Source organism: Semicossyphus pulcher, unplaced genomic scaffold, assembly GCF_022749685.1.
Source record: "Semicossyphus pulcher isolate SPU_LCO1_2020_fin unplaced genomic scaffold, fSemPul1.0.p SCAF_5, whole genome shotgun sequence".
Lineage (NCBI taxonomy): Eukaryota > Metazoa > Chordata > Actinopteri > Labriformes > Labridae > Semicossyphus > Semicossyphus pulcher.
Genome location: NW_027211726.1, coordinates 33,507,919 through 33,530,000, shown reverse-complemented (window position 1 = coordinate 33,530,000; position 22,082 = coordinate 33,507,919). Strand labels below are relative to the sequence as shown.

Genomic DNA, 22,082 nt, shown 5'->3' with positions numbered 1-22,082 from the left:
GAGCTGGAGGACAAGATGATGGAGCTGCACCAGACGTACAGGTCAGAACACAGTGAGGTGTTCACAGGTCTGCATCAGCAGAAGATCAAAATGTAACACAGTCTCTAAAGTAAAAGTACTGATGACGTTTACGTCTCACTGCACCACCTGTAGCGGCTGGCGTTAGCAGGGGAACAGGAAGCGGAGCCAGACAGAGGCTGCAGAGCGCGCACATTAAGTATTTACAGGACGATGATGCAGGAAGGTGTCAAAGCCTGAAAGTCTGTAGAGACCGAGGTGAAGCAGAGCAGAGGGGCTGACACACCGACAAAGAGTCTTTGATTATCAGTGTGACGACAAAGATAAATCAGCATCATGAAGGAGAGAGAGAGAGACCAGAACTCGGTGATGAACTTGGTGTGAAGTGTTCTGATTGGTGGTTCACTTCTGACTCAGTGTCAGAGGTTATACAGATCATGTTGGACGTGTTGTTGTTGCAGGTCGATGAGCCCGGCTCAGGCGGACATGATGTTCCTGGAGAACGCCAAGAAACTGTCCATGTACGGAGTGGACCTGCACCAGGCCAAGGTGAGCACAGGGGTCAGAGGTCGTCCTTGTTTACACGGGGACATTAGATAGAGGATCAAAACTCTCTCTGCGCCTGCAGCTTGTTGTCTTTAGAGCGACTCGGCCGCGTGCAGCCTGAACAACAGGAAGACATGTGACTGTCAGGTTTACAGCAGAAATCAGGTCAAGCTGTTTGCATCAGAGCGGGACTTAATCTCATATAGAGGAGGGGCTTCATACGCCTGCACTGCCCCCCTGTGGATGATAGGGAGCAGTACAGTGATTTACCTGGAGGGATCGTTATTAGTTCATACAGATGTAAACTCAGACACAGGCTGTGCTGGTCACTCAGGAGACCCTGGAATAAACTGTGTACACGTTAAACTATTTAAATCAAAGCTCTTAAAACGTCCTGAACATGAAGCCTCTCTTAAACACGTACAATCGATCATCACTGCCCCCTGATCCGCACAGAGCTGAGAGCATTCCCCCGACACGCTCACCGCGAGCTCAGAGCTCTACATTGTGTGTGTTGTTAGCAGGTAATGTGACATGACTTTCATGTCGTGTTCGACTACAGAACATTGTTAAACAGAAGAAAGGAACAGGCTTGTTGTCTTTTCAGAACAGGATGCTCAACATGAGAATTACAACAACAAAACGTGTAGAAACATTAGAAAACGGTCCAGGACCGACCAGGACCGAGCACCGAGAACAACAATTCATGTGGTTCCTCTGAGCTGCTTTGACTCACCATGCGCTGGTGCCCTTTAGATGGCGCTCTCCCCCACCGTGACACTGGCCTTGTTTAAAGGACAGACTGCTGAACGCTCTGACATCTCCACGTCTTGTCTTCACGTGGTGTTCACTGTCCCGTCTGTGTCTCAGGACCTGGACGGTGTGGACATCATGCTGGGCGTCTGCTCCAGCGGTCTGATGGTCTACAAAGACAAGCTGAGGATCAACCGGTTCCCGTGGCCCAAAGTCCTCAAGGTGTCCTACAAACGCAGCAGCTTCTTCATCAAGATACGACCGTCCGAGGTACAGCTTTTCTTTCGAGTATCAAACCCGCTTTAAAACACACCTGACTCCACCTGACCACACAGCTGATGAGTGTTGTTTCGACAGGTGGAGCAGTATGAGAGCGCCATCGGCTTCAAACTGCCAACGTACAAGGCGGCTAAGAAGCTGTGGAAGGTGTGTGTGGAACATCACACCTTCTTCAGGTACCGTTTTCTTTAAGTCACTTTGTCCACCTGGCTGAGCGCCACAGATCAGGAGCTCAGTCTCTGTGTCCTCTGTGTGCAGGCTGACCTCCACCGAGATGGCCACCACTCCCAGGAAGTTCCTGGCGTTGGGCTCAAAGTTTCGATACAGCGGTCGGACTCAGGCTCAGACCAGACAGGCGAGCTCTCTGATCGACAGGCCGGCTCCTCTGTTCCAGCGCTCGTCCAGCAAGAGGAACTCCCGCAGCCTGGACGGAGGTACACTGATGCTGTTATTGTGTAGACATGTGTGAAGCATTGAGACCATCCTGATGTCCTGATGCTGCATCAGAATCGGTCAAACCAAACTCCATTCAGAAAACAGTCATTTTAAAGTCGTCTTCTTGTCGTCTCACAGACAGACCTGACAAAGCATGACCTCAGCCTCTTTACAACCCTGCCTCCTGATGTAGTTCTCTCAGCATCCTCTCAGCCTGTTTATTGTCATTAAATCTCAGTAACTGTTTGTTGTGGCTTCATAGCGCTGTAGTGAGACAGATCTCAGCCCACCTGTGACTTGATAGATACAGTGAAACTGCCACTCAGTGAGACAGATGGACAGGCGCTCCACAGCTGGAACAGAGCACCGGTAGTTGGTGTCCATCAGAGAAATCCACTGGTCAGCCTGAAGGAGCTGGAGCAGCCGGAGAGTTCATCAGACACAGCTCAGGAGGAGGGGGGGGATTAAACGAGTATTGATAGTATTGATTTTGGTGGAACTTGGACAAACTGAGAATAATCCTGCAGCATCCATCTTTCAGGAGTTACTCACAGAGGTCTGCTCCTCTCCAAAGCAAACTGATCATTCAAACTATTAAGACATTGGATGCAGCAGTTTCATGTCAGAAGTCAGTGTCTGTCCAGGCTGTGAGTGAGCTGCTGCTTGTTTCTCTGATAACCGCGATGTATATACTCTTTCATTAGTTAGACGGTGTGTTAAAGGAGAATGTGATTGGCTGCTGAAAAAGCTGCAGACGCCACAGGACGTGTCTGTGTTTAATAACTGAGTCCATTGTCCTCCTCTCGTCCCTCAGCCATGGCGTCCACTCCAGACAATAAATCCACTCGTCCCGTCAGCGCTCCCGTGATGTCACCCATCTCTCCGGGGGAGGCGACCCCGTCCCCGCTGCTCCCTGCCCTGCGTCGCTCCGACCACCACGACGGCTCCACCCCCAAAGGACGCCGCTGTGCAGACAGGAAGTCAGCCAAGAAGGCAGAGAGTCAGCAGGCTGAGCACGCCAAGAGCCAGAGTCCCAGACCAGAGTCCACTCCAGACATCAAGGTAGAGAACAGCGTTTACCTCCGTGCGCGCGTTTTAAGTCTGTTCTTTCATAGAGTTTAACTTGAAGAGATCGTAGTGCTATCTCTAAGGAATGATGCAACACCTTCATAAACGTGCGTATTTGCAGTTTTACCTGCCTGTCATATATGATGTGTGTACGCAGCAGCTCGTAGTCAGCTGTCTGCTTCAGCCTCGGTAAAGCTAACAGATGTGTTTGCTGAAGGTTTGAGCTCCGGTTGTTCCTGCTGTTGATGTGTGAGTGTGTCTGTGCTGTCAGACGGTGGCGAGGAGAGAGCGAAGGCACTCCCCCTCTGTGACCACGGCCAACGGGGAGAGAGAGAGAAAGAGCCAGGTTTGTTTGTGATGCATGCAGCAGAGATGGAACCAGTCACACAGCATGCTCATGGGGAGATATGGAGATAGATATGGGGGTGTTAATAACACAGAGAGGAAGGACACAGACAGCTCCCAGTGTCTCTGACAGCAACAGTCCTGTGACGGGGCTGAACGATCAGAGAGCGTCTGTTGTTCAGTGAAACTCAGAGAGTCTGATCGTTGTCAGAGAGACTTCCTCTTTCTGTCTGCTGTTTCTGTTTTTTATCTCTGTGAGGGTCACCTGTTTTCTGAGATCTCCACTTATTGATCTCGATATCTCGAGATAACAGCGCTGCAGCACCGTGACACCAGATGATCATACCTCGTATCTCCAGAGCTGCAGAAGAAAACTAACAGAAACAGGCTGAAGTGACCTCATCAGTGGGCGTGGCAGCATGTCCTGCTCTGTGACATCACAGAGAGCAGCCGGTTGTTCTGTTTTATACATCGACACAAAACGATCCCGTTAGCACGAGAAAAGCAGCTTTGATATGTGGAGATCAATAAGTCGAGATCTCCAGGAAACACGCAGAAATAAAATGTATGGATGCATGTCCGCTCAGGGCTTCCGTACACCTCAGTGTTTGTGATGTAACGCAGCTGTTTACATATTCTGTATATATAATTAACATATTGTAGTTTATTTCTTCATACTTCATACTACCTTTACCTGTGTTTTTATCAGTGTCGTAGAGAAGGTGACGTTTCAGCGAGCCTGTCCGGGGAAGTGTCTCTGTGCGTGTGTTATCTGTTGCTGTGTGTGAAACCTGACACCTGCTGTGTATTAACTGTGTCTCTCCTCTGCTGGGGGGGGCAGCACTCTCCTCAGGACAGAACAAAGATGGAGGTGATGCGAGTGAGGAAGGTTAGCATGCTCTGAGCCCGTCTCGCCGCCTTCATCCTGCATCAGTCACACATGCAGACACTTTCTGTTGTTCCCCATCACAGACGCACAGAGCTTCGGCCTCTGCCGCGTTCGATGCTTTCTGCCTGACTGTCTGTACACGTCCTCTCTGCTGTACAGGAAGGAGAAATCAATCACCTGCAGTCCAACTTATTATTTGGTCACCGTCTCTCCTGCAGCTGTTCCAAGCTTGCTTTCTCCTTCTCCAGAAACACGCCTGGCTGTCTCGCTGTCAGAGAGAGGACACCTGTGGCTGTTAAAACTCACCTGGGTTCATTTTCAGGAAAAGCTCCAGCTGATGAATCGCTCCCGGATTGTTTGCAGATGTTTCTGATTATTCTGAAACAAACCGATGTTTGCTTTGAGTACAGTTTGAAGCAGTTTAAACTTTAAGCTGTAGTTGGAGACAGACGCAGAGAGCCTCAGCTCAAACACACGTCTTCATCGAGTAGGAAGGAAATATTACAACATACACATGTGATCGGATCGGCTGAATAAAAGCTCAACGTACTGTTGAAATATAACAATAACTAACACAACTCTTTCTGAAGATAGTACAGCTTCATTGTGAAAACCTCACATGTCTGCAGTACGCTTGTTTTAATAGAGACGTTACTCACTGACACAGGTGCTGCTGATGGATTTAATAGCACACAGCGGATCATTGAGCAGCTAATAGACAGACACATCCCTGAGCTAAAGGGGAGAATGTTGGCCTCTCACCAGAAAGAAACACAACTGGCTGAAGCTCTGAGCCTGCTGCCGGAGCGGCTGATTGATATCTATTAGTGCAGGTTTAAAGGGCCGATACTGTCAGCTATATATTATATATTAGTCAGGCTCTGTATGAAGCTAAAGGGCACAGACAGCAGCCAGGCACTTCCTGTCAGCTGACATGTGCAGTGAAGCTGTCAGATGTCAGTCATTCATATAGATGTAAATATATATAGTGTAACATAGATAAAAAACATATAAACAGGCGGTAAACAGAGAGTAAGCAGGTACGCAGCATCATAGAGGTGTGACAGCGTGACATTAAGTAGTAAGTGTGAAACAGTAAAGTAGGAAGTGACTTTAATGTTGCAGTGCAGAGTGAGTAAAGTGTCGTAGTGATGGATGTGAGCTCGCTGCTGCAGGACGGGCTACGGAGGGTCGCTCAGAGGAGGGAGAAGAAACGTGTGTCAGTCCACAGGCAGAGAGGAAAGCATGCTGCTCTTTGCAGCGACCAGCCTGTTCGTCACTTTTCAATCAATCCATCCATCAAGTCAAGTTCAGACGATGTTATTTCTACCAGCGGTTCAGACTCCAGACATCGGCTCAGTTTGCTTTAACGTCAAACAATCAGATGATACAAAAGAAAACACGTGAGAAGAGAACAAAGGTTTCTTATTTTTAAAACCACATGAGTTGAATTAAAAGGAATTAAATCATAAAATTATGTTTAAAAAAGGACAAAAAGAAATACAGACTGATTTCAAAATAAAAGTTTTTACCAGTTAAGCACTTTCTACCAAATTAAAAGCTTGCACACAAGATAAATATTATATAATATCATATTATAATATCTTATAATAACTTCCATAATGTTGTAGACCTGAGTTCATGCTGCAGAAGATTCCAGAGAGGAGGATGAAGGCTCCTCGAGATCTCACAGTTCAGATCTGTCGAGATGCTTTCAAGTAAAAACAACAAACGTAAATGAGAGATATATAAATGTGCCATTTCCTGAAGTGACATCAGACGGTTTCTGCTCCTGCACACGTCTCTGCTCTGCAGCAGCCTTTGCATGGACAGCATGAAACTCACCGCACAGAGTGTGTGTCTGCCTGGCTTCTCACACACACCGCCTGTATGTGCACGTGTGTGTGTGAGTGCGGCTGGGGAGCGCTCCCGACGCTGCTGCAGCCTCACAGCTTCTTATTTGTTGTGGTTCATGTCATGGCCTGGGTCAGCGCTGCTCATGGACTCATTACAAATCAGATATTAAACTGTTTGAATTATTTCCAACCAGGTGTTTTCCTTCTTCCTCCGCAGAAAAGAGCAAAGAAACTTGAGGGGGAAACCATTTATATCAGACATAGCAATTTAATGTTGGAGGTTTGTATGTGCTCGTCTCCAGGTTTCTGTTCCGGCTGCTCGTCCTCATGTTTTTCTTTCTGCATGAACGTCTTCATCTTATGTTCTTTTTGGCTTTGACGTCAGTCTCTCTCCACCTCTCGCCTCGTTTCCAGCTCAACCCTAAAGGCTTGGCATGCACCATTTTCCTCTCTGACTCTCATGCAAGTAGCTTCACTTCACTCTGACATCGTGTTCGTCGAGTCTCATCTTCATTGATTGAATACGTGATTGGGAAAGGTCTCTTATGTAACTCTGACTAAAGATGAAACATGATGTGAAAGAGTCTGATGAATAAGCTCTGATATACTCGTGTGGACTCACCTGCTGTTTAATATGTATGTATGTGTTGTTGTTGGTGTGGTCAGAGAACATCCTTTTACTGGTCAGCACAGTCGGGACGAGTAAAAACACCTGAGCCAAAAGTTCTCATCTGACCTTTAGAGCTTTAAGCGAACCCTTTGCTGGGCAGACACAGCGACTGGTCCAAGCAGAAAATCTGTCAGTCATAAGATGAACAAAGGCTCCGTTCCATTAACTGTTCCAGTGTAAACTCAGCGAGCAGGGAACGTTCTCATAACATCGGCTAACATGAAGTTCTAATTAAGAACATTTAAGGATGTTCATCATTTCACATAAAGTTCTTGTGACGTCAAAACTTAAACTAAGACAGAACGTTTTAACACCCTGAGGATCTTTTCAGGACGTTCTATCAGAACGTGATTAAAAACGTTCCTGAAACGGGATTAGAACATTCCCACTGCAACCTTCTGAAGATGTTTTCAGAGAACGTTCTCCTGCTATTAAAGGAACGTTCTGGGAACCAAATAAAAACCTCCCGCTCAGAACATGGTCGCTCGGTGACAGTGAAGCAGTATCACACATGAGGGAGCAGCATATATCAGTAAACACTAATAAACAACAACAGATTTTATGTGTATTTAATCATCCATGTGACTCCGCCCACACAACATATTCCTCAACCTAACAGGAAGTGGACTGTTGCCAAGCCGCTGTCCTACTTTGCGTGTCTACATGTTACAGTACGTGTGACAGAGGAGTTCTTTACGATCCCAGAGGGGAGATCAGAGTGTAGTCGCAGCTTCACATGAAACATCACAATGACAGAACAAGAAAAACAACTACACCTGAGGAGGAGTGACAGAAGTCAGACTGCTGTTATACTCTGTATCAGAACCCTAAATGGAATGCAGCCATCATTCACATTATATGACACACCTGCTTTGACAGTGTCTGCTGTGAGTCTGTTTGTGGATCAGTTCCCGGTCATGTATGTCTCTGTGATGTCACTAACACAGCGTTGTTCTGTTGTCATGGTTACTGACGCCGTCTTGTCTCCTCTCATTTGATTCATTCCTCCCCGTCAGTGATGGTGTTGTGTCACCTGTTGTCCGTGACTCTGACCTCGTGTTGTGTGACAGAGTCGTGTTTTTACACAGACATCGACTCTTGTTCCAACCTCAGTCTGCTGTGACGTGTCGCCCTGCTCGTCATGGGCGCCATGTTTCTTAGATTCAGCCATGTGCGCCGTGTTCAGCCTGCCTGTTGTCTTTTATACATGCACAAGTCAGACTACTTCACCATGCTGTGTGTATGTATATATCGACACTGTAACCCTGCCGTCCTCCGCTGTCGTCTCGTGCCTGTTGCCTCAAAGTAGATTTATTGTTTGACCTCAAATCTTTACCTAAAACTAACCAACTAACCGAACACTAACCATGTAATTGGTTAGATTTAGGACAAGATGGTTGCATTTAAATGGGGTAAAGTTAGCTGGCAGTAAAGCAGGATGGGAGTGATACGCCTAGCTTAGCTAGCTCTGGGTCCAGCGCTAAAGTCGAGGTGAAATGAAAAAAGTCATTTTAATCCTTTTCGATCACATCCCCGCTCACATTGTGCATCTGTTTGACAATATAGGCCAAAAAATACAGAGAATCCATTTCTTCGTATTCTTATATTAAAATCAGATCTTTTTTTCTTCCAGTTAAACTAAATTTCACGCGTGCTTACGTAAGTTAGCACCAAACAATTTCAACCAATCAATCTGCAACATTTAGCCGCAGAGCACCAAGAACGCTCGGTCAGTTAGCTAGCTACTGCGCTGTGGAGAACGTCTGTCTACGCCCACTTCTCAACGATCCAATCAAATCCCTCTAATGATATGTCCCGCCTGCACGTCCTGTTTCACTCGGAAACACGTCACGATACGGAAGCTAGATACTCTCGAGATGCTGTTTCAGCTCGACTTTAAGACTGCAAGCAGAACATTTAATCAATGTACGATCAGCTGTTTGATCTAACAGGAAAGCTTGGGGATTTATGGTTCTGATTCCACGTCGGAAAAAGACATCACAACATTAACTGACAGGTGGATCACATGATACAAATGACTGTGTACCTAACACAAGTGTCTTATAAGGATGAACCTCCTTTACTGTACTAAGATAAGATGAGATCTTCAGCAGTAGATCAGAGGTGTGCAGTGCTGTTCCTTATTGACTGACAGCAGCACACTAAGCTCAGTAAGCTGCCTCTGTGCTGCAGCTGGACCAAGGTCGCACAGTATTCCCCTTCCTTGCTGGGATCCGGTCTGACCTGCCCACCGTGTGCAGGTTTAATGAGAAACATGACCCCTCCTGTTTTCCTTGTTTAAGGTCTCCTGAGCTGGCATCCGTCTGCCAGCCAGTGAACTGCTGCCTTATTGGTACGCCCCAATCAGGAGTCGTCATCAGTACATCTGCTGCTTTATTGAGGCTATCACAGCCTGCAGAAAGACAGATAGCTGTAAACTCCAGAGTGACTGCTGTCAGCCTGATTTCTGCGCCACAGGAGACGCAGATGATCCTCCCTGAGCCGTGTCCAGTCTGTGTGAAATATTATCCATGAGCTCTGCATGTGGACGAGAGCGGGCAGGCTGAACACAAGTACCAATACAAAGTGAACTAAAGAAAAATGTATTGAAATAAAGACACATTGTTCTGACAACATTGGTTTCCCATTGCCCTTTGTTCTCTCCACTTCCTGTTTCATCCCCCTGTCACTGTCACTCCTTCGATGTATTCTGACTTGTACGTTCCTGTTGAAGGACGTGGATAAGACCCAGACGGAGATCATGCGTCACCACACGAGCATCAGTGAGCTGAAGAGGAGCTTCATGGAGTCGGTACCGGAGCCTCGGCCCAGCGAGTGGGACAAACGTCTCTCCACCAACTCGCCTTTCCGCACAGCGAGCATCAACGGCCAGCTGCAGCCAGCGGTGAGTCGCACACGCTCAGTACTGTTAATGATTGTTCTAGCTGACGTAATCTCATCCACAGTGAAATGAATTAAAGGTTTGTTTATTCATGCTATGTAGCTATGCTAGCAGCTTCCCCCTGCTTCCAGCCTTGTGCTAAGCTAAGCTAAATACATCCCTCTCCTTTTTCTCTGTGCTGGACACACAGAAATGAAACTGATGTCGTTCTGCTCGTCTGACTCTGAGACATTAAAAAAACAAGTCGGTCTGATCCTTTAAGTCTTCACAGCAGAACTCTAAAGACTCAGACGCACCAAACCGACTGTTGCATCGCCTCTCTTAACCTGCGTCTGAGCAGAATGTGCACTTGAACACACCACAAAAACAACAGCTGAAGGATAACTAACACATTCATCATGCTCCTGCGTGAGAGGAAATAACCCTCCGAACCAGCAGGTGGCAGTAACCAGATACACAAACTGTTGAGCAGCATTTGTCGTTTATTTTGGCTTTTATTTCACTCATTTCGTTAGCTTCTTTGTTTGCTTCAAACTTTGGTTTCTCTTCTCATAAACTGATTACCTGATCAGCCAATCAGAGTCACTTCCTGTCTGCAGTAAAGCTGCAGCAGGGGGCGGGACTCACTGTAAAAACTAGGACCACAGACGCTCATTGATGGGCCGCCGTTGGCCGACAGTCAGCTTGGTGTGTCTGTGTTCTCAGAGTTGTGTTTGAGTAAAGAAGCAAACAGGAAGACGCTCGTGGACCGGGACAGAGATCGATTAGGTCAACAGTGTATTCTCATCACGTCCGTACAGTAACGGTCAGACTGTGGGGGAAAGACTGAGCGCTGCCTTCAGTCAGTGAAATACTTTATTGCAAAACATGAGAGAGAATTATAAATCGTTGTTATTCAGGATGCTCTCTGCTTACTCCAGAAGATCTTCACTTATTCATTCAGACTGAGGCTTCAGTCCAGCTGCCTGTTTGCACCGTTTATTACTTCATGCTCACAGATGCATGAAGTGCTCATCGATCTGTGCGTTCAGGGTTTCTTTTGCTACATCATCTGCTTCCCTCAAAGATAAAAGCCTGATGATCAGGACCTGACCAGCTCTATGTGTGCAACATGAACCGTAAAGAAACATTTAACATGCACAGTTAGAGACAGTGGAAGCAGTCACAGAGGTTCTTCCCACTCTACATGAACTTACCTGAGCCCTGCGCCTCCTCACATCACAATCATTCTGCAGAAACTTTACAGTGAGGACATTAAAGTCAACAGCAACATGAGCAGATGTCAGACGGTCATAACACAGGAGACACAGGCACACGGGGGGGAGTTGAGCTGTTGCACCAACAGTCAGCTGAACGTTTGAAGTAAACAGTCGCAGGTGTAATGTGTCCTATGTGATCAGGAAGGTGCAGCATGTAGTGAGGCTGACACGTTAAAGGGCCTGAAAGATGAAACACACAGGTCCCAGACTGACTTCAGAGGGGGGTGAAACAGGTGTAAAAACCTGATGAATGATGGCTGCATTCCATTCGGCTCCTGCAGTTTACAGGTGCCTGTTCTCTCTCTGTCAGGGCTTAACAGGACGCAGACACAGAACGTTTAATGTTCAGCTTTGACTCGTGCTGTTGTCTGTGCAGTTACAAAGCCAAACACTAGATGGCGGTGGCGTCACTGTGCCACTGTGCGAGGGAAACTGAAGGTCTTTATTATGACATCAAACATGATAGCTCCATCACAACTAATAACACAGAAATCAAGACATGTTTAATCAAAGTGAAGTATATTGATCATACAAAAGGTTTGAACCTCAGTGATGAGCGCTGATGACCTCAGCACTGACATGTTGTCAGTGAGGAAGCGTCACTCAGACTGAGACCGGCCAATAGAGACGTTACATCTGTGAACACGAGATAGAGCTCAACGACATGACTTGCATTAATAACTTTTTTTTGCTTCCATCGTCACGTTTGTTTGCTGTAGCGATCGTTCTGCTCTCAGATCTATTGTTTTTACTAAAGTGAATGTTAACTTTAACTTTAACTTTTAAACCAGTTGTGTTTGATTGCATCGGAAAGACTCACATGAAACCTGAGAACACGTAAATGTTGAACTCAGTGATACACACAAAGTGTTTGTCTCTGGGCATCGAGAAATCACGACTGAACTTTAAGTTTTATGTGGAAGCCAGCAGTCTAGATTCAGACACAGACACAGACACACAGCTTCAGAGAAAGGCCGGAGATATTCTCGCTTTTTAACCTTGTGTTCGAGTACTCAACCGTCTGCATCAAGATCGTACGTGTTCACATACATGTCTCTGCTCTACGTGTTACCGGAGGATACCTCTAGAGGGAGCACCAGAGAGCTCAGGCCGTATGAAACTACCGTATGTGCAGATGTAAACAACAGACATGGAGACACTCGAGGAGGTTACTGTGATGTTCATCCTGAATTGTCAGCAGCCCGGTGACTGACAGAACTCTGCAGCCAGCTCAGGCGACTGATGAGCGGTGGACAGAACACACCGTCTGCTCCGTCCCCGCTCCGTCTCTCCATCATGTTCCTCCGTGCTCGGACGTAACGCTCCCGGACTCGTTCCCATTTAGTTTTGCAGGTTTCCACGTCGACTTCTAAAACAGAACTTATCTGTCTGCAGCTGTTTGACAGCATGTTTGTCTCTGTGCAGCGGCAGCGACACATCGTACAGCTGTGGATCATTGAGGACTCGGTCTATCAGCTCGTCTTCAGAGCTTTCTGCCATTGTTGTTCCTGCTGCTGTGTTGACCCTGTCACATCCCCTCTGCCTCGACACTGCCCCTACTGCTCATGTGCAGACTGCACAGTGGTATGCGTAGTGTTAATTTTTGAGGACGCGCACAGCGGACGTTCCACACAGACGCAGGCCACATGGGACAGCCGTCGCGTGCACACAAACGTAGTTAAAACCAAGTATATCTCCGGCCAAATGCTAACAAGTGGACCATTCACGAATGTGGCTGTCTGTCACAGTGACATGCATTTAAACTGATCGGCAGGTGAACACCAGGCAGGGCGTCGATTTGAACTGACATCATCTGAGTGAGCAGACAGGCCTTTCATACACATTTAGCTTTTAACACCGGCTGCCTCTGTAAGACAGAGACTAAAGAGTTGGAGGAAACGTGAGAGAAGTTTGCTTTAGTGTTCATATTAGATCCGTTTAATTTCACCTGCTTGTATGGTCAGGTATCAGGTCTCTGCCCTCTAGTTTAAATGCTCATATGTGCAGAATTGGAGGAATATTATGGCTAAGACACAAACACACGTGCTGTAATGAACAGTGTTATCTTCTGTAGCACGTCTGTAATCATCTAGAGCTGTACCCTGATCCTCCACTGGGTGGTGCTGTTGGCTTTCTCCATCTCATTCCACCGCTTCAGCATGACTGTACCTGCAGTCACAGAGGGGCTAGATGCTTCAGGATGTTTTTTCATGTTTGCTGATGCGAGGAGGATTGTGTGTGTGTGTGTGTGTGTGTGTGTGTGTGTGTGTGCAGGGGAGGAGGTCCACAGTTGTACCTGCATACAAACTAGTTGCTGGTGTTTCTGAGGTAAAGGTTCTTTTTATCTGGAGCTTTGTGACACAGGCTGCAGCAGGTTAAACACTGTCCAGCGTTTCTTTATGAGCAGTATAAAGAATGGCAGCTGGAGGCTGTGGCCGTGTACGACTGTGAACAAGCAGCTCTCACCAGACTGTGCTCGGCTGCAAGCTCAAGGGTTCAGTATGCTTCAAACCTGCTACGCAAAGTGTTGTCTGGACCAGAGGCCGTATGAATACAAGACGTAGCCACTGTGACGCCACCCGTTTAAAGCATCAAGTTTGGCATTTCGGCCATCGCCATCTTTGTGCACGTTTCCAGAAGTGACCATATTTGGATGATAGGGTGGAGCTGAAGAGGAGCGAGGGTTTAGCCAATGCTAAGTTATCAAAGCTAAACAGTCTGTGCCTGTGGCTAATCATTAGCTGCTAAAGAGATAGTTAACCATCATGTTTCCCTCTGAATGAGATTCTGTTCGCGGTGGTAGCTGACCAGGCGTGTCGATTTATTAGACTGATGAAGCTCAGAGAGCTGGTGAACGTGGGGGAGGGGCTGCTCGTTCACATTTCAGTAGTGTTAGCCAGCAGCATGTGAACGACATGAACAGGTAACTTAAAAATCACAGAAAAGCCAGCAACAAGCCAGACTCCCATCACCACCAATAAATAATGTACGACAAAGAGTGAACGAGCTCACAAGCCAGGTACGGTGAGCACGGACACAGATAGCTGCTAATTAATGCTAACACCTAACAACAGTGTGTGAGACGTGTTGGACGGTCTGTTCGTCCAGTAAAGCGCACACACAGATTATCTGTCTGATATTTACATGAACAAATCTCCAAAAGGCTCCAACAGCACAAACACGGCCCAGAGGTTACGTTCAGTGACTGAGTTAGCTGAGGGGACACCTAGCAGACAGCTAGCAGCTCCCAGCTGTCACTCAAAGAGGCCACGCCCCTAATGCTGCATCACTTTAAGCCTTAATATAATGTAAACAGGTGAGCTGTATAAAGATTCTCCCCGTACAGTTGTCATGAAGAGAGAAATGAGCTATAGAGACCCAAACTGTTTTTTGTACCAGGCTGTAAACATGTTTATTTCTGCTGTAAAGTTTAACATGGGGCTCTATGGGGACTGACTCACTGCTGGAGACAGCCTCAAGTGGACACCAGAGGAACTGCAGGGTTTGGCACTAAAACATTTGCATTATTTTTTATCCTTGGAGGTTCAGGCTGTCAGGGTGCTGTGCTCTTCTGCTCATGTGAAAAGAGGTAGAAGCCCAGCTTGTGACATATTTAAACGCAGCGTGCGCTCTCACCTCTGCACACACGTCTCATAACTTTATAAAGTGGGTGTCATTGTTGGTGTCGGCGAAACGATTCACAACCTTTTTGCATTCTGACAACAACTGACTTTGAAGCATACTGGCACCTTTGTAGGCGCCCCGTCCTGGATCCCACCCCCTTTAACCCTAACCCCGCCCCCTCCCACTGCCTTCACTCTACAGATGGCTGCTGCAGCTTTGACATCCTGCTTGAGCTGTCAATCAAACGCATGGCTGAGTTAACCCTGATGATGCATGACTTTTGTGCCTGATCTGATGACTGAAAGACTGAAAAGGAAAACAAGCTAAAGACTGATGATTAGTAGCCAAAGGACTGACCACCCCTCCTCCCCCTCTTCATCCTTCTCACCCTCCTCCTCCTCCCTGTATCTGTCCCCCCTGGATGTCTTTATGTGTTTTTCTCTGTCTCGTATCTCTGCCCCTTCAGTCCTCGTCTCCTTTCCATTCTCCTCTGAAGTCTGGGCTTGATTCCCCAGCAGCTCCATCCTCCCTTCCACATCCTCCATGCTCCCCCCCTCAGCCTCCCCCCTCCTCTCCTGCGTTTGTAGACAATGACGCTGAAGGTCACAGAGGATCTCCGTCCTCCGACCTGCCCGCGTGTTCCTCCCGCTCTCGGCTCCCCTCCACCCTAAACTTAAAGACACAGTTTCTATCTCAGACATGACTTCCTGCACAATAATCATATTTTCTTTTTTAATACTCAAGAATCCAGTCACAGTGTCACTTTTTGCTGAGAGCCTGAGGCACAATTTCAGCAATTTCATATTATTGCTGAATGCTTGGAATTATGATGACACATAAGATGAAAAAAATAGAAATCGTCTCTATTGCATCAGCGTCTTCCAGGTCCCTGAGCGCGGTCTTACAGGCTGAACACATATCCTGCCTCGTGTGCAATAATACATCCCCATCACCTCCATTTAGTGCAGAACAATCTGGAAAAGTGTTTCACTGCAAACTCCTGCAACGTTTCTGTCATTTGAGATGCCAATACTATCACTACAGTTATAAAGCAGTGCAGATTAGATACTCGGGTTTGCCAGATCTTCTGCTCTTTCTTCCGTCCTGTTGGCATTTAGAGGACTTTGCACTGCCAAATAGTTTGCACTAGCTAGCATTTTAGCTGCCAGAAAATGCCTTTCCTTTCCCCAGCACGGAGCAGATTTATTAGTCCTCAGTACACTCCACGTCCCTCTTTCCTTTCTCTCTTCCTTCCCTCCTTCGACCAGCTCACTGTCCCTACCTGCCATCTTTAGAAGAACTGCAGAGTAATACGGCTAGTGCTCATTCTCTGATTAACAACAGGCTATAAATGTTTGATGCACATTTTATATCCTTTGAGTTGCTGCCAATAATAAATCTTTGTGTAGTTCTTTCATTGCTTTGCAGCAGAATCTAATTGTGGTTCAATTGTTACAAATAGCAGTCGTCATGTACAATCTGTCAGCCTGTCTTCACTGCAGCTGTGCTTTGACCTGCAGGCCCCGTACTCTGCAGCTTTCCATGCACTCAAATTGTTTCGTACAAAGATTTTTCCTTCTTGCAAACTTTATCTTATAAATACATTAATAACAAGCAAGCTACTTTACCTCAAGTCACTTGCTTGTAGAGTAAGACAACATTCTGTAAAGACCCAGTCCAAACAGGAAGTTAGACATTTTGTAAATGTGTTGGAATATATCATTTCAAAACGTTTTAGACTTAAGATCAGTGCTAACTTGAGCTAATAGCTAATGTAGCCTTTAAAGGACTGTCAGATTGTTGCATTGTAAGTTGAAAAGTCGATTCCTTTCAAAGCCTTCTTTTTGCTGTAATCCTGCACCTACAAAACAAAAGCAGTCCGGTCGGGTCAATAACCCCATAAATGTAAGGTCTTACAGTTACCTGTTTCATGCGCCGCCCAGAGTACAAACTTTGTCGTCACTGGAGTGATAGCTACCTGAAATGATTCTTACCTAGTTTTGATGATTACATAAGGCTAACTGTAACACGTCTGTGCATGTTAATATTATGCTGTCCGACAAAAACAAACAGCTTTATGTAAAAGCTGCAGCTGTGCTCCTGCAAACCCATGTCCCCTTCATGCTAAATACCCTGCTGCTCCTTCCCTCCAACATCCCCCTCCTCCATGTCCTCACCCCTGTGTCCCCCTCTTGTCAGTTGTCCCACCTGTGTGTTCATTGTTATCTGTCTCTCTTGGTCTGCTGCTGCCGAGCACAGCGAGGGAGGCAGTCTCTGTTTGGACACAAGGTAAGAGCTTGTAGTTTGTCCCCAGCACACGGGGGACCTCGGCTCTACAGACAGGACTGCCTGCTGGAGGAAGAGGAGGAGGATGAGGAGGAGGAAGAGGACAGTGATGTTGAATGGGTGGATGAGGGTGATGAGGAGGAGGAAGAAGAGGAAGAACAAGCTCTTGGTCACACTCTGAGGGTGGCTATCAGTGTGCCAGACGAGGCGGTGAGCTTTGTGAACCCATGTGAGCTGAACCCGGCTCGGATCAAGGCGTCCCGGATGTCTTTCTTCCTGTCGGGGCTGCTGTTGATGGCTCTCACCATGCTGTGGCTGGCCTTCATTTAGAGGACAAATAAACGGGAAAATCCCTCAACATTTAACCCTGAAAGGTGCCCAAAACCACATACAGACTGCTTCATCAAGTACTATTTGGTTCCTATACCTTGAAGTTATTATTTCTGTCTGCTCTCACCTTCCAGTCACCTCAGTCCAGCCTACAATGACCGGGCTTATAAAGACTTTTAACTCTTTAAGGCGAGCCTTTGTAACTCTTTGAACAGCAACCACTGTGGCCACAAACCAGCTGCCCCTTGTGAAGCTCCCCCTCAGCTTAGCTTCTGTTGCTACATTTGCAAGCTTTTAACAATGATAATCCACCATATCACACGGCGGCCATCTTCCTCTGACATCATGCTCAGGGTGGGAAGTTCAAATGCTGTCATAATGTTTTACTGTTGTGTTCCAGGTTTGCAAATGCTACAAACATAAGGATCTGACTAATCATTATAATTGTAATGCTTATGGATGAATCAAAAATTGAGAAGACAATGGATGGTGGAAAAACCTGGAGGGACATCTGGCCATATTTAGGGCGGCTGGTTTACAAAGGAAACAGAAACCCTGTGCGTCATAATTCGTCTTCTTCTTCCTTAACGAATTTTGTGGCATTGCCCAAACATAGGAACGCAATCAAAATGTGCAGCTTGATTTCGGATGGTTAGCTATGACTTACTAAGGGATTCACCGCACAGTTACCATAAAAACGTCCCCAAAGAAATAAATGGAACATTAACAAAATCAGAGCTCAAACCCACCAATCTTTGGGGCCATACAGCTTTCTGATACGTCATCATAGAAAGATCGTTTAAAGGGTCACAAGACAAGAGGCATTATCATGGCTAGCACAGTTTTCATGAAGTCACAGTTTACCTTCTGTTAAGCTTTAAGCGCGTTTCAGATTTTACAATGAGTGTGTATTGCACGGAATGTTCCGGACTAGAGTGGATGATGTCATCGTTAGAGTGGAGAGGGGCTTTAAAATATCTTCAACGTCTTCCAAACACTTTTCTCCTCAGCCCATAATTTTTACTCCACACTTATGATTTTATCCTCAAACTGTAGGAAAGTTTCCCTTCTAACTCTCATGTGATTTTAAAGCAAAACCGATTTACAGTTTTTGTTCAAAGAGCTTCAAAGCAACAGGAGTGCCGACCAACTGCCCATCTGCTCCAATATTAAATGAGACCCGAAAACCACTTGGCAGCACTTTTTAAATTTGCTCCTGTATTCACATTTTTACTATTACAAACACAAAAATCACATCAACGTGTTCAGCAGTTAAAACTGCTAAAACTAGCATTTTCATCTACTGCCACAGCTGTCCCTTTTATGTTCCTCTGGAGACCCCTGTCACCATAGCAACTGTGAGCATGCGTGTGTCTCTATTATGCCTTGTTGTTAACAAAGCTACTAACATTAATGTTTTATAGTGCAACAAGCTGTGATAGGAAAGGGTTAAATTCCTGGTTAATGATGTTAACTAGCTCAAGGTGATGTGGGCTAAGAAGTGGTTGAATGCCAGTGTCAACTGTTGTGACTTAGCTGCCCTAATGACATTACAAAATCATTACCAACTGACAGCTTCGTCACAACAGCTAACTTTAGCATTCAACCATATTGTCATTTCTGTTAATTAGGTTACATTACCATTAGCTGTGAAGTTTAGCCTTTACTATCATATGGTGTAACTATCAAACGCCTATGTTAGCCAGAAGGGGTGAAGTGCTACCAAATATGTTGTGTTACTTTAAATATGGCCAGATGTCCCGCCAGATTCCCACCATTGTCTTTTCAGTTGCTTATCAATCGAGAAGTGATGAATTATTAGATTTAAAGTAGCTTCTGTAAAGCTCTGTTATGTTCACGTGTTTCCTAACCAACATACCTACAAACACAATACTGTACCATGCTAAAATCCAAGGCTAAAGCTCAATGTCCCAGTCAAAAAGGCAGCATCCTCACCTGCTTATGAACTGTATAGAGGACATTGAACCAAAGGAGTAGTAGAGCAGTATGCTATTGCAAACGTAAGCTAACATTAGCCACCACGGTCATACCAGACCAAGACTGTAGCAGCAAAAATCAAGTAAAGTGAATTAAGTAAGGGTGCACTTTACTGCCAAGAAATTCAGCTTTTATTTGCAGGAGAGTGCAGTACTATTTCCTTTTCCAAAGATACACTCCTTTGCTTAAAGAAATGTCATTTCAGAAAAAGTGCAACTGTCATGTTTGCAGTTCTTATTGCTAACTTTGATTTCGTTCTTACATTGTACATACAGTATTTTCTTTATAGGAGTTAACAATTTCTGCCATATAGTACATTTCAAGTGGCTGTACTACGAGAATGCAGTAAATTGCATGTTAAATTTGAAGATCCAACATTAGGACATATCTGTTATTCAGCCCCAGCGCAGGTTAACAAACACATATAGTCAGTCAGTAGACCAAAGCTTGTTCAGAATCTGTGCTGTTTTGACTAACATGCATTAGCCAAGTGTTAATGTAGGACCAAGTATCAGGAGACAATCAGGCCGAGTGTAAGTTAAGAATCCATCAGTTAACAAAGGAAATACTCAGGAATGCATTGCAGCAATTTTATACTTTCTATTTAACGTGTAGTGGAGCAGTCTGACTTTATTTGAATCCCAGCTCGATGTTTGGTCTGTCCATGTCGACACAACCGTAACATAACGCAGGGATGATACAACAGCAAATTAAAAATGGGATAACGCTAAAGATCAAAGTAGAGTCAGAGTTGTTGGAGACTTCAGAGTAAAGAACAACACACATGAGCAACATTTGGTTTCCTGGTTGTAGTTTAGGTTAGCCATCTCAGTGTGCAGTATGAAGGTTACTGATGATCAGACTGGTAAGGTTTGGGTGTGCAGCACAACAATCAGTATATGTCATTTTGACACAATTCAGCTGGTTTTAAGAGAACTTCATGAATCTTCTTAACCCTAAAAAACATGTTATAAAGTCATCAACCTATCTGTTAGGTGTAACAGTCCAACTGCAGATATAAGGTTTCATTGGACAACAAGATCCGTTTCCAGTGAGGATACAAAAAAAGAATATTTCATACTCTTGAATATTTAATCACTTTTTAGGATTCGTCAGCCCAGTAATGTCCTGCTGTGCTCATGCACCTTCAAAAGGCCTTAAATTAAAGCTGTTGCACTTGTTAAGGCACGGTGTACTTGTTTACATGACTTCACTGCTGGTTAGTTGCATGACTGTTGAAGGGATTTGTTGTTTGCGTAGCTACAATGTGCAACTTTTCTCTCTGACACAGGCTGAGCTTCCTAAAATCCTGCCTAAAGGCACGAGGATGTGACTCATCGTGGAGTCGCTGCAGCATTTTTAACAGCAAAATATCAGACTTTCTTTTTAATGGAATTATCCAGTATCAGCACAGAGAGCGAGTTGGTCAGCTTTGGCATGCAGATTTGTGCTGTGGAACAAGCAGTGCTGACCTCTGAGGGAACAGAGAGTCCAATAAGGAAACACCCATTCTGTTAGCTGTCTCAGCGTATCCACTTTTGATTAACCTTCAGTATTTACAGCTTCACAACAGAGATGTTCAGACCAAACAGGAAGTGATTGGTCACCTTGGGCGACTCACATAAATTTGACAGCTTTACTACGCAGTTTGTGTTTATTCACCCCAATCAACCAAACGTACAGGTCTAATCTGTGGCTAACACCTGCTAAGGACCAGGCTGATTACAATCATCTGATGATGACAATACAACTTCTGGGAGCCATGCCCAACCTTTCAGGGCTTCAAGAGGAGCCAGCAAATACCCAGATATCTGATTTTGGATATCCAGGCCAAGTCTGACTAGAAACTTGAGACACTAGAATAGAGTTGGCGTTGAAGAAACATCTACGAGTAATTGCATAAAGATGGTCCTCAGACGATAGCGGATGGTTCAGGGTTGTAGTTACAGACAGTTCCTGGAAAAGGAGGTCAGTTAACCGCCCAGTGTGCGCCTCCTGATGATGTTATAAACCCAGAACCAACCAAACTTGTATTCCACATATTGATTGTGAATATTTGTGGGTTGTGTTTAACTAATGTGAATAAACACAAATGATCCTGCAGTCAAATTCTAGCGAGTGTCACAAGGCACAGATGTGCTTCCCTCTCTGTCTGAACTTTGTTATATGTAAACCTGCCAACCCACAGAGAGTGGTTACATACCCGTCAAAACAAAGCACCATTTAATCATCATTAATGCATTCCAGTACTGAGACATGGAGCACTTATCCTGTGGTGAGGATCTGTTGTGGTCCATTTGTTAATGCTGGACGCACAGCATGTAGATCCACTAAGATGTGTAGTGACAGCTTAGTGGATCGTGCCACCTCCCTTTCCCACCTGATCATTTTACTGCGGTGTGACTTCCACATTTTAAGGCTCATTTCTGGGACTATTTGTGAATGCTGTATTCACAGTGTCGATGATGCTCAGAGCCTTTACACTGATGACAGGAAATATTGACCACTTGTTTCTTTTCACCAAGTACGACTGGGTATAAATGAACTCTGGGAGAGTATAATGTTTACCCCTTGAAATTTTGCTGGGACTGACCTGACCTTTACTACTTTTACAACACTGCTATATATCCATAAAAGACTGTGCATGCTCTGTATGACCTGCTAATGATTTAGTGTCCATGGATTGTTGTGTACTTCTCAATCTGTAAGCCTGCACTTTTCACTGTGATAATTCAGCAACATTTAAGTTGTTCTTCTTTGCCTACTGATGGACTTTATCCGATCCAGCCAATGGATTTCTTTCTGGTATATTGTGACTTTTAAA

The 22,082-nt window shown here is 45.5% G+C and overlaps 1 protein-coding gene across 8 annotated transcripts in view; it reads left to right on the top strand.

Annotated features, from left to right (window-relative positions):
* epb41a (erythrocyte membrane protein band 4.1a) overlaps positions 1-22,082 on the top strand; it is a 68,578-nt gene that overhangs the window by 34,597 nt on the left and 11,899 nt on the right. For 4 of the 8 annotated variants that reach the window (XM_069681751.1, XM_069681750.1, XM_069681745.1 and 1 more), the window contains exons 7-16: positions 1-41; positions 480-567; positions 1,435-1,587; positions 1,675-1,772; positions 1,855-2,030; positions 2,846-3,093; positions 3,371-3,445; positions 4,286-4,333; positions 6,407-6,469; positions 9,594-9,764. The exon at positions 1-41 is cut by the window's left edge and continues 178 nt beyond it. In XM_069681751.1, coding sequence (XP_069537852.1) covers positions 1-41; positions 480-567; positions 1,435-1,587; positions 1,675-1,772; positions 1,855-2,030; positions 2,846-3,093; positions 3,371-3,445; positions 4,286-4,333; positions 6,407-6,469; positions 9,594-9,764 — 1,161 coding nt within the window. Of the gene's footprint in view, positions 42-479; positions 568-1,434; positions 1,588-1,674; positions 1,773-1,854; positions 2,031-2,845; positions 3,094-3,370; positions 3,446-4,285; positions 4,334-6,406; positions 6,470-9,593; positions 9,765-16,903; positions 17,313-22,082 lie in introns of those variants that run through there. The other 4 variants (XM_069681748.1, XM_069681746.1, XM_069681747.1 and 1 more) reach the window with 4 other exon arrangements.